Source organism: Phyllostomus discolor, chromosome 3 (assembly GCF_004126475.2).
Source record: "Phyllostomus discolor isolate MPI-MPIP mPhyDis1 chromosome 3, mPhyDis1.pri.v3, whole genome shotgun sequence".
In the NCBI taxonomy this organism is placed as follows: Eukaryota; Metazoa; Chordata; class Mammalia; order Chiroptera; family Phyllostomidae; genus Phyllostomus; species Phyllostomus discolor.
Window position 1 is genome coordinate 50,420,646 of NC_040905.2, and position 12,584 is coordinate 50,433,229.

Below are 12,584 nucleotides of genomic sequence, written 5' to 3' on the forward strand. Positions count from 1 at the left end.
CTGGGTTAATTAAGTGCTATTTAACCTCCTGATTTTGTGCTTCTTTCATATTTTGGGGGAATGTTTTTTAAATTACATTTCAAAAATATTTCTTTTAGCCATAGTCTTTAGTGCTTATTTTTTTGAACATGTGAGAAGTTTGAATAAATCACTACATCTGCTCAGATTTCTAGTTTATTATTGTTTCTTTCTTGTTTAACATTCACAAAATCAGCATATCTTTTCCATCTTACTGTTATTTATGACTGTACAACTTTTGTAATTATCAGACACTGGCACTCAGTCCAGTCTACTGTGTTTGCTTTATGTCATTGAGGTTTTGAGTTCTGTAATCCTAATTGTCCGCAGTAAAGCACTTATCAGCTTTGTTAACATTATGTGAAAAGCCTCATTATTAAAATCTTTAGTTCTTAATTTTTCTTAATGCTATTTCTCTATCCTAAATAATTATTCCTTTTCAGCTGTAACAAAACTTTAACTAAATATTGCTTAGAATTTTAAATAGAAATATTTCTTAGGACTAAATTACAATGTCTTTAGTTTTTAAGAAATAAAAAAATAAAATAACATCTTTTTTAAAGAACTTATAACTTTATACATTGAATTTGGTTCATGCTATTGTATTACAAGATTAATGTTATTGACTTTCTTTTAATAGTATGCAGTTGCACGTGAGCAAAGAAATCAGTAAAATACAGCTTCCAGTGCAGTGGTGGATCCTGGTCTGTTAGGAAGAAAGTGACCAGCTTTTGTTCTGCAGAAAGTAGCTGTCCAAGTGAATAAAAAGTTTTATGTAACACAAAATTCAGTTCAGTCAATTTTTTAAAATACTCTGGTAAATGGAAGAATAATGATAAATACTTTTTACCTGTAATAACGTTCTATTTCTTAGAAGAAATAACTTTTTTAAAACCTATTTTTAAACTTGTTAAATAGATTTTGAAATTTACTCTTTTGTTTTTCTGTCTCAAATCAAACTAATGTCTATGTGGAAAAAAGGGTGTTTACGAATGAATTAGTTTCTCTAGCCTCATTTTGACAAATGTCAACGTAATTTTTTAACTTCAAGAGGCCAAAAATTAAAATTGATTTTAATTCACAGAAATTTACCATTAAATTTCTTCAAATAATATACATATAATTTTCCCCCATATAATTTTATTAATTTTATTGTTTCAGTTAAATCAACTGTATGAATGCCTGTAGAAAATTGATAGTATGCTAACAACATCAGTAAAATGAGAGAATTTCAAATATTGCAAAAGAAGAGTAGTTGTTTGAATACATGATAATTTAGACTCCATGGATCAAACAGTATGGAAAAAATAAAAAGTGTAAGAATGTGCTGAATAGATAATGATGGTACTAAAAAAAAATTTGTAGTGATGTAATGCTTTTAATTATAAGTGAATCTGCAACTTGCTTTGTTGCTGAATCTGCCACTTAAATATAACAAATACTAAAAAAATACCATATAACCTTTTTATATTTAGGAAAGACCACAGGAATAATTGGTCAGTTATTTTGTAGATGAGGAAATGGAAGACCAGAGTTCAAGGCCACTCCCAAGGTTAGATGCAGAGCCTTTGGGTTAAGGATTATGACATATCCCTGTGTGCTTAGCACCTGGCATTTAGCTGGGTTTTAAACAATGACCAGTGAATGTTTTGGCTAATACACACAAACCAGTGCACTTTGTGAGGTTTGCTTATTACTCTGCAAACCATACCTAGGGAATTCAGATCAATTTTAAAGGCTATCATATTTTCTACAAAATTGATTTTAACTATATTTTATGTTTTTTTCACAAAATAATAACCATTGCAAATTTGTCCATGTGCTGAAACAGAGAGTCTTTATGGTTAACAGAATGCAGGTGAAAGAACACCAGTTCTGCTTGCAGCCTTCCTACCTGTGTGATTTACTATAAAATTTAGTTTACTGATCTGTGAGAGGAAGCAGTTGGAAGAGCTCATCTCTAACACTTATTTTTAAACTTAGTAAAGTGGCATGTCAACAACAACACAAAATCAAATGACCCAATTATAAAACAGGCAAAGGAATAGACATTTCTCCAAAAAATGATATGCAATTGATCATTTGTATATAATCTCTGGAGACCTCACATACACATGAAAGGGTACTCAACATCACTAAGCATTAGAGAAATACAAATTAAAACCACAATTTAATATCACCTCATACCTATTAGGATGGCTACTCTAAAAAAAAACACCAAAATAAGTATTGATAAAGATGTGGAGAACTTGAAACTTGCACACTCTTGGTGAGATTGTAAAACGATTCACCTGCTATGGAAAACAATACAGTGGTTCTTCAAAAAATTAAAAATGGAACTACCATCTGAGCCAGCAATCCCACTTCTGGGTACATACCTGATGCGTGGGTCACTGGCCAGCAGTGATCATGGAACACTGTGGATGGCTCGTCAAAACTCGAGAAAAAACATTCACAGAGACAGACCAGTTTCTGTGGAGAAGTAGGGATGGAACGGCCACCCCCTCTAGTGAGGAGCGCGCCGATTTACTGTCCAAACTGGCTTTTACTGGGTTCATTTTGCATAGGAATTCAGGTAAAGCACATTACTCATTGTGAGGAAGTAAGGATCAAACGATAGGTAACAAGGAACTCTGAAGGTCTATTTTGAGTCAGGGTCAAAGAGCTGTAAGACTTTTAAGGAACAAACTAACTTCCTCCTTGGACCCTTCTCATTCAACTGAGAGCATTCTAAACAAAGCAGGTTTCACAGGATTTTACATATTCTTTCTTAGGCCTAATCACCCAGGGAATCCGCCCTTTCCAGCACAGTGCGGCACCACCCTGTCATTGTTTCAGGCTTAGGTGGAGCAAGGGAAGTATGGCAGCCAAGAGATTAAGAGATTTTCTTGCAGAGCAGGAGGACTCGGGCTCTGTCAAAGCCAAAGGGCAAGAGTCCATCACCCCCTTTTGCCGAAGCCCCCAAGTCCTTCTTTTGGGGGCCTCCCATGTGATCGTGCCTGTCTTAGGTTGTTCCCCCCTTGGGGAATCTTATCCATCACTGGCTAACCGACCAAGCGTTGGGGTCCAGGCTTGAAGTATGGTATGAGGTATGAGGGAGCAGAAGTGGTGCTCCTGTCAGGGAGACAAGCTTGTCTCCTTGCTGGCTTACGGTTCCAAGGGTGTTCCCTTAGCCTTAGCTTAGGTGGGCGTTACAGCTTCTGATACCAGGCAGGGAAGTTCCCAACACATACCCAAGAGAATTGAAAGTGGGATTTTGAAGTGATATCTGCATCCCCATGTTTATTGCAGCATTAAGCACAGTAGCCAAGAGGTGAAAGTGATCCAAATGTCCACTGAAAGATGTATGGGTTAAAAAACATGGTACATGGGTACCATAGAATATCATTCATCCTTAAAAAGTGAGGAAATCTTGGCACATGTTACAACATGGATGAACCTTAAGGACATTATACTAAGCGAGATAAGTCAGACACAGAAAGACAGACACTGCATGATTCCACTTATATGAGGTATTTAAAGCAGTCAAACTCACAGAAACAGAAAGAGTGGGGCTCTCGGGACCTGAGGGAAGGGGACAAAGCGGCTTTGCTGTTTAGTGAGTATAGAGTTTCAGTTTCACAAGATGAAAAAGTTATAGAGATCTGTTGCACAACAATGTGAATACAGGGTGGGGCAAAAATAGGTTTACACTTGGGAGTGCATGTAACAGTTTATTCTTGTACTATTGTTTATTAATTATTGTATTATTTTCCACATGAACAGCTGTAAACCTACTCTTGCCCACCCTGGTACACTTAACACTACCAAACTGCACACTTAAAAATGGCTAAAATGGTAAATTTCGTGTTATATGTTTTTTACTACAATTTAAAATATTTTTAAAAATATATGATTTCTTATTCTTGAAAATAAATCTTTTATTTATTCCTTTTTTGAAGTGCTAAAAACTAATTATGTAATATTATTGTATTCTGGTGCCCATATAAACAGGCCTAAACACCTTAAAAGTTTCTTAAGAAGAAACTTTTAAACCTGATAAAATTATTATTTTGAAATCATTTTTTCTGCTATCTGATAAAAGTATGCACCAGTGAAAGAGCAGTGTTTCATATGGCACAGGGTGGACGACACCTTAACTGACAGACTTAAGAGAGCCTGCCTCACAGCTCCCTGAGATTCCTTTCTTTTCTTTCTTCCTTTCTTTCTCCCTTCCTTCTTTCCTTCCTCCATCCCTCCCTCCCTGCTTCCCTTCCTTCCTTTTTCTTTCCTTCTGTCTCTCTTTTCTGTAGGTTCAGAGCTTCATGCGAGGATGGTTGTGTAGAAGGAAATGGAAGACCATCGTGCAGGATTACATTTGCTCTCCTCACGCTGAAAGTATGAGGAAGAGAAACCAGATTGTGTTCACCATGGTGGAGGCCGAGTCGGAGTACGTGCACCAGCTCTACGTCCTGGTCAACGGCTTCCTCCGGCCCTTGCGAATGGCCGCCAGCTCCAAGAAGCCCCCCATCAGCCACGATGACGTCAGCAGTATTTTTCTCAACAGGTTTGTCTTGGCACAAATCAAAGAGTCATGTGAAAAACCCATTTGTATTTCTTAAAATAATTTTTACTCTACTCTTAAAAGAATAGGTTTCATAAATTCACTTTCATGAGTTTGTGATACTGAAAATACAAAATCTATTATTTGTGTTTCATTTATTAGTCCAAATTTGCATATCTTGATTTTGAATTTTGACATGCAGTTTTCTGTTTTTCTTCCCTGTTTGACATATGTTTTCTTGTCATTGTGTGGGGTATGCGTGCTTTGGGAAAGACTATTTCCCTCCCTGAGGGAAATGGGGTGATTAGCGGGTCCTTATCTGGAATTTATACAAAAGCGCTTGAGGAAGAACAACAGTTCACAGAGGGCCTGAGACTCCCTAGTAAATTCATTCACTCAGTAAATATTTATTGTGTCTTTACTGCTGTGGATTCGTCAGTGAACAAAGGAAAAATCCCTGCCTTCATGGAACTTAAATTTTGATGTAGGAAGACAGACAATGAATAGTGAATAAGTGAAATATGTAATATATTATGTGGTGATGGGTTCTGTAGAAAAAATAAAGCAGTGAAGGAGATAGGGCAGAAGGAGCGTGCTTGGGTGTTTGACTTAAAATTTTAGTTATTTGTTTTTGAGTAGATAGTATAAGTACAAAAGTCAAAACAACATGAAGCGTCTAACAGCCATCAGAAGTCTCACTCTCACCCCTGCCTCCGCCTGCTCCGTCACCCCACTTTCTGTGTGCAACCATTTTAATCAGGTTCTGATAGATCCTTCCAGTGTTAATTGAGGTAGATGAAATCAAATATGGATTCTGAGTCTTACTTTTCTCTATTTTAAACAAAAGGCAATGTACTTCAATATATATTTACTTTTTACACTTAAATTGATATATCCTGGACACCCTCCCATGTTGATAGCTAAAGAACCTTCTGTTAAAAAATTGCTACATTGTATTATTTTATGTGAATATGCCACAATTTTTTAAAGTTTTTAAATAGCTAGTCTTCAGAAAGGACTAAAAAATAAGTTAATATTTGAAAAGAGACTTGAGTTGGTGAGGAAGCCAGTCATGGGGCTGCTACCTGGGGGAAGAGTGGTGCAGACAGAGCGGCCTGCCTGTGCAAAGGGCCTGAGGCTGGAGCAGGCCTGGCTTGCTGGTTTGAGAAGCTGCCAAGGTCTGTGTGTTGAAGGGGGATGTTAGAACATTAGCAGTAGGACGTTGTAAGATCCTTTGCTTTTACTCTAAGTGAGATGGGGACACCTTGGTGGGGTTTTGAGCAGAGAAGTCACATGACATGGCACTGTCTTTTGAAAGGCTCACTCTGGCCTCTCTGGTGAGAATAGGCTTCAGGGAGATCAATAAGCTAGGTCAGAGGTGGTTACAGCAAGGAGGCCTGGCAGGTGGCTGTTGTGATAACATGACAAGAGAAGATTGTAATGGAGAAAGTGATTAGTGATTGGATTCTGGGTACCTTTTTAACATAGAGACGGTAACATTTGTTGATGAGTTTGATGCGGATTTTGAGGGAAAGCAAAAAGCAGGTAAGATTTCAAGGCTTTTGGCCTGAACAACTAGACATGTGGAGCTGCTATTTACTAAATGGGGGAAGATTGAGGCAAGGACAGATATAAGGGAAAGATGAAGAGTTTTTATTTTGGAACTGTTGCATGTGAGATGCTGTTTTCCATCCAAATGGAGAAATCAGGCGAGCAGGGGTTGGATATTAGGCTGGAGTTCAAGGTAAAGGTCCAGAATAGAAATATAAATCTGGGAATGCAATGACATATGGTTAGCAAGCTGTTAGTCTGAATGAGATTACCCAGGGAGTAGGTACAGACGAACGAGAAGAGAGGAACAAGGACTGAGCCCTGGGTCTTTCCAACGTGTAGAGGTTAGGAAGAGGAAGAGGAGCTGTAGTGTGACAGTAGAGAGGATCCATTAGAGTTGTAGGGTGAAAGACAGGAAAGCAGGTTGTCCTGAAAACCAAAGAAAGAGGGAGTGAACACTATGTCAACAAGGTCAAATAAAATCATAACTGGGCCCTGGCTGGTGTGGCCAGCCATTGAGCACTGGCCTGCAAACTGAAGGGTTGCTGGTTTGATTCCTGTTTAGGACACATGCCTGGGTTGGGGGCCAGGTCCCCAGTTGGGAACGTGAGAGAGGCAACCACAGATGGATGTTTATTTCCCTCTCTCCCTTTTTTCCCCTCTCTCTAAAAATAAACAAGTAAAATCTTTTAAAAAATCATAACTGAGACCTGACTGTGGTTTCAATAAGTTGGAGCTTATTGGTAACCTCAGTGGGGGATCAAAGCCAGAATAGAGAGGATGAGGAGATTAGAATTGGAGAGAATGGGTCTGGAAAACTCTTTTCAAAGGAGGGTTGCTATAAAAAGGAGCAGAGGAACACAGTGGTACCTGGAAGTAAATAAAAAGGTATAAAAAAGTGTGTGTGTGTGGTTTTAAAATAAGATCAAAATCTTGGAGGAGAGGAGTTCACGGGCCCAAGATGCCAGGACAGTAGAATGTTGTTTGTGTGCACGCTGAAGTCATGACGAGAATTACGACAAGAGTAGTGCCGGAGAAAAGTGAGCTGGGAGCTGAGAGGGCAGGCTTGGGAGAGAGGCTGTGGTCTGCAGGTGACCGTGGAAACGAGGGTGAGGAGAGGGGGTCTGATCACATGAGATTAAAAGCGAGGCTCTGCTGTTGTGAGGAAGGAGGGAGACTTCCCTACATTGGACGGAATGACTCTACTCAAGGCTAAATTACTGTTTTCGCATTTTTTTGTAGTGAAACAATCATGTTTCTTCATGAAATATTTCATCAAGGACTGAAGGCAAGAATAGCAAACTGGCCTACTTTAATTTTAGGTAAGGGCATGCTTTAGTTTTTCTTAATATGGCTAAAATTAGAGTAAGATAATTTCAACATTATTTAGCTGAAGCTGTTGAAATTTCCCATTGTCCCGTGAGCAGTTTTAGCCATTGGGAATCTGCCTCATTGGCCTTTGGGCCCTGCCCTACTAGTTACCTTCCTCTGGCTTGTCATGGTCATCGGGGACTACAGTCAGGCTCTGCCCTGGGTCACATTCTGTCAGGCCAGTCATTCAGACATCTGACCTGGGTCCCTATGCATGCGCAACCCCTGGTGCTGGGAGCCAGTCTCTGTCACTCCTAGTGAGTGGACACAGTCTCTCCCCTGCACCTTAGATAGTTTACTGAACACCAAAAGAAACTGCCATTTCCCTTCTTCTTTCAGCCGACCTGTTTGATATTTTGCTCCCCATGCTGAACATTTATCAAGAATTTGTACGTAATCACCAGTACAGCCTCCAAGTGCTTGCCAATTGTAAGCAAAACAGAGATTTTGACAAACTCTTAAAACAGTATGAAGCCAACCCGGCCTGTGAAGGGAGGATGCTAGAAACATTCTTGACCTATCCAATGTTTCAGGTAAGTCCTCTGGGATGCGTTTTATAAGTCCTCTGGTTGCAGCTCAATGTCCCTGATGCCTGGTATGACCAGAAGGAGGTGTGCAAGGATCCCCTTGAAGAGTTATAACACTTATGCATTACCTGTCATCTTGAGCTTAACCCCGAGATAAACAAATTCATGCCCCCATGTTCTTTCTCTGTCTAGGATATGTAAGAAAACCAGAATTTTTTGAGAAAATTGAATTAAAAATGACTTTTTTGAAAAGCAGCACAATTTTCTCTTTATAGAAAGATGCCTCACAGACCTCTTTCGTGAAGTCTCCTCCTTCAGCATGTTTAAAAATATTACTAGGGTTACAGAATAGGATGCTGTACAAATGTTCCAGTGTATGCTGGTTACATAAAATGTTCTTGAGAAGTGGAGTGGACTGCTGGGAAAGTCTTTGTTTTCCTGCTCACCCTCCCTACCCTGTTGTGATTGCTGTTGAGTCTGCCTTGGCTGGAGCTCTGGAGAGCAAAAGGAGGGCCTCCATAGTCACGGAGGCCAGTGAAGACTTGGGAGCCAGAGGCACTGGCTGGACCAGGGCTCTTGGCCCCCCTCAGGATGCTGCAGGGAGGCTGGGGCTTGTCGTGATGTTCATTTTATGGAATCAGAGCAACCCATGAGATCCATTACATGTATTCTTTCCTATATCTAGGGCTCTAGCGTTCAGAGCTCTTGAGTGAGAATTGCAGAGACCAAAATATGAACTGAATTGCCTGTTTTCTTGAAAAATGTTGATTCTGTTCTTTTGAAAAGGCATTGAGTATTCTGACTGTGGAATTTGTGGGGCTTCTGGCCAGCCCTCCAAATTGTCACGTGGTAAACCGAGGCTCAGAATCATGTATGTTAGGGTTTCTGTGGGGAGCTTTGTCCCCCACGAACAGGCACTGCTGACCCTGATGTATCATTTTTTAGCCTCAGAAAGAAATGTTGGTCTGGTGTGTAATTGTTTGTCTTAAAGTTTGTTAATCCTGCTTGAAATCCTGGAAGTCACCATAGACATTTAGTATGTTTTTTAAAAACCAAAAGGATGCATTTAAAATCACTTAAGTATAGTGAAATTTTATAATGTTGTTGTTGTGTATATGTGTGTGTGTGTGTGTTTAAATGGAACTGAATTGTTTGAACTCTTTGCCTCCCTGAGGATATATTTCATGAGGAAAAATTCAACGCAAAAAAGTTTTCTTTTTTGGTAACCTTACACAAAATTGTAATTTAAGATTTATTTACAGTGAAACACATTTTGTATAGTGCAATGTTATTTTGAGTCCTATTTGACTATCCTTCAGTTACTTCTAGGTTATGATTAAAATTCCCTGAAGTGTATCTGTTCAGCAACCCCACTTGGGTGAACACACAAAGATAGATTTCGAAAGACACACGGAACATTCAGAGACGTGCCCATCCCCCTTTCCCACTGCCCATCGGTGTCTCTCCAGGTGCCATTCAATGTAACTCTCTCAATGCCTTAAAATGGCGGGCTGCGCTTGCACTTGAGGTGACGTGGCCAAAAGTTGAATGTAAGGCCTTGGAAAGGTCTGTGGGTTTCTTAAAAATGCTGTGATACTCTTCCACCTCCCTTCCCTCCCTCCCCATGGAGTTTAAGCCAATTAACAATGACTTGGCATTTTGATTGATCCCCAAAACTTTCTATGATATCAGATGAGGACCATTGGACTGGAAATCTCTAGATCTGGATGTCTTGCTCACCCTTTAGTCATCGCATGGGGAAAGTAATCGAACCAATCTAAATATATGTTTGTAGATCTTGAGATCGAGGTGGCTGAGCTCTAGTTATCTCCTGACCACTAGCTCTCTGACTCTGTGACACTGTTCTCACTAGACTTGTTCTGGAAGGTTGGTTGGGTAATTATGTGGTGGTGTAAGAAGCCTGGTGTTAGTCTAGTTCCCCAACCCTCTCCCCCTGCCAAGACTGTGATGGTACCAAACCCTAAAATGTAACCAAAGGGTCAGATGTTGAGATTGTCTGGCTTCTTCCAGACCAGGGTAACCAAAAGCCTCGGCTTATAAGAGCCATTGCTCTGAGAGGAGCCTCAAACTTAAAGAATTTGTCCAGAATTGGTCCAACTGCAAGAAATGGGTAAATTGAAAGAGCACTGAATTGTGTTCTTTATTTGCTTCCCCATAACTATTTTGCTTCCCTATAAGGATTTTGAACAGACCCAGAAGGGAAATCATCAGTTTGCTCCCCAGGAGCTTCATTCTCGTTGGTGTCTCTGCTGTTTCTTTATTATTTGGTGTCTCTCCCTCCTGCTGTCTCTTTGGAGTGACATATGGAACATAAAGAAGCTTAAAGGTTCTTTATTACAGGGCCCATGTCCATTCTACCCTTCTTGTCCCCTTTGGTCCTTTAACCAATGAGGTAAAATAGTACTGAAGGCGTTTTCTCCATCAGATGGTGGAGGTACATCTATTTCCCTCTGCGTCTGTATTAGCAGTGGTGCTGCTGCCTCGCTCTGGGGCAGGCTGGACACCTTGGGATGAGGGTGGGGCATTTTACTTTTTTTATTTAGTAAAGACAGTGGTTTGTCTGGGACTGTTTAAATTGGCCTCAGCTGCTCATAGATCCATAGGTAAGCTAGTCATGAAATCTGCTTTTGACAAGAACAGCAAGATAAGATGTTCTCCAGAAAGTAGCCACCTATTTACTGTGATTGGAGAGCAAGCTCATTAATGTCTATAAAGTGACAAATATTGGCCCGTAATTGAAAGCAGAATTGCGATTCATCTAGATCAGTGATTTTTAACCAGTGCACCCCGAGAATTTTTAAGTGTGTTCCCAGAACATGCAATACTTGATTATTTAGTCAGGGGCACTGACCTCTTTTCCCTGAGATTTTCAAATAAAAAAAGACAACAGCCAGCACAGCAATAGTCATCTGGTGTAAGTGAATCAAAATCACACCTATTTTTTGTTAAAGCAGCAAAAATTAATATTTTTGTGGTGTGCTGCAGAATTTTAGTCATTAGTACGGGTGTGCTGTGAGATGAGAAAGGTTGAAAACCACTAGTTTAGACAGCACTTTCTACGATTCTTGGGTTTTGGGGGGACAGATTTATAGTCAGCTCTTGAATATACAGATGAGCTCTTTGCAGAGCCATTTTTGGCTGTTTCAGGCTTGTCTGTTCCTTCACTAGAAAGTGGAAAGGGCCAGTTACTCAACTTCAAATCTACCCTCTTCAGTCCTAGCCAAGGTGCTCTCTAAAATGGATTGAATTCAGGGGGTAGGATCATGAAGCTATTGACTACACTTAGTTTTGTGGGTTTTCTGTGTAGCGTAAGTAGTCAGGCTTTCACTTCTACCCTCTTTGTTGTGAAAAATTGAATACTTTAGCTGGCGATTGCCTTGGTTTTCCTGTAGAACTACTGACCTAGAGGCAGACTGTTATCAATTATGGGATGACGCAAAAGGGATATATGAGAGCATACTTATCCCAGGAGCCTTTACCAAGTGGGACAGCCCTGCGGGCTGTCTTAGTGAGAAGTTTCAGGGTGGAGAGGCAGAAAGCCTTTGAGTGGAAGGGTCTCCTGTTCTCTACCCTTCTATGACCAGGGAGTCTGTACGCACTGCTGAACCCTAGACCTGACAATATTCCCTAGGATGTGATCCCAGAGTAGAAAGTACAGATTGATGTCTGCGCTGATGGTGCTGCCCTCTGTGCTTTGCACATAAATGTGAGCACCCAGTAATATTAGTAGATACCCAATGATGGCCTCCACATGCAAGAGAGCAAAAGCAGGTCTGTGGGTAGAGCCATCAGCACCTCAGGTCAGAATGCAAGATGCTACCCAAAGGGCCCTGGGAAGCTGTTATACTGGGCTAGTGCACAGTCAGAGCTGGGCTCCTGGCTGGCTCTGCCATTTACTATGAGGCCCCCTTGGGCAAATTACCAAATCTTTCCACACTTTGTTTCCTTGGTCTGTAAAATGGGAATGAACCCGTATGTTAGAGGATTGGATGTATATGCAAACCTCGAGCACCTCATTGACCGCAGTAAGCAGTGTTATGGTAGCTATTGTTCATGTATGTTATTAAAATTAAACCCACTGCCCCTGCTCTCTAAAAAAATTTATTTTCTAAGCCAGTAAAAAAGAAATAAATATGTTGAGTCACTGTAACTTGAGTTATATCTCTAGTCTATTAAAACTTTCATAGGGTTGATGGAGTTTCTGCCTTTGGCATAACTAGAGAGTCTGTTTATAAATGACAGTACAAGTAAATCTAATTAAATAATACTTTTTACTGCCTGAAGGATGAATTGAGGTAAAGGAGGATCAGAATGTCACAAGGGTGAATATATCTTCATCTCAAGTTTTAAATCTTAAAGAAACATTGCAATAAGATTGTCAATTCTTTAAAAAAAATTTAAACAGGCAAATAAATATAAAATACAGCCTCAAGTGACATGATGATAGTTATATCTGTTTCCCTATGAACGAATTTTCAAAAATTATGATTAAGAAATATGTGATTGTATTAAAAAATCTAAAGAGACAATTGTTTCTTTGCAACATCATCATT

The 12,584-nt window shown here is 39.9% G+C and overlaps 1 protein-coding gene across 6 annotated transcripts in view; it reads left to right on the forward strand.

Moving 5' to 3' along the window:
• The window catches only part of RASGRF2 (Ras protein specific guanine nucleotide releasing factor 2), a 192,888-nt gene that overhangs the window by 71,975 nt on the left and 108,329 nt on the right, over positions 1–12,584 (forward strand). For all 6 annotated transcript variants that reach the window (XM_036020479.1, XM_028532107.2, XM_036020482.1 and 3 more), the window contains exons 5-7: positions 4,311–4,564; positions 7,355–7,434; positions 7,823–8,016. In XM_036020479.1, coding sequence (XP_035876372.1) covers positions 4,311–4,564; positions 7,355–7,434; positions 7,823–8,016 — 528 coding nt within the window. The remainder of the gene's footprint in view (positions 1–4,310; positions 4,565–7,354; positions 7,435–7,822; positions 8,017–12,584) is intronic.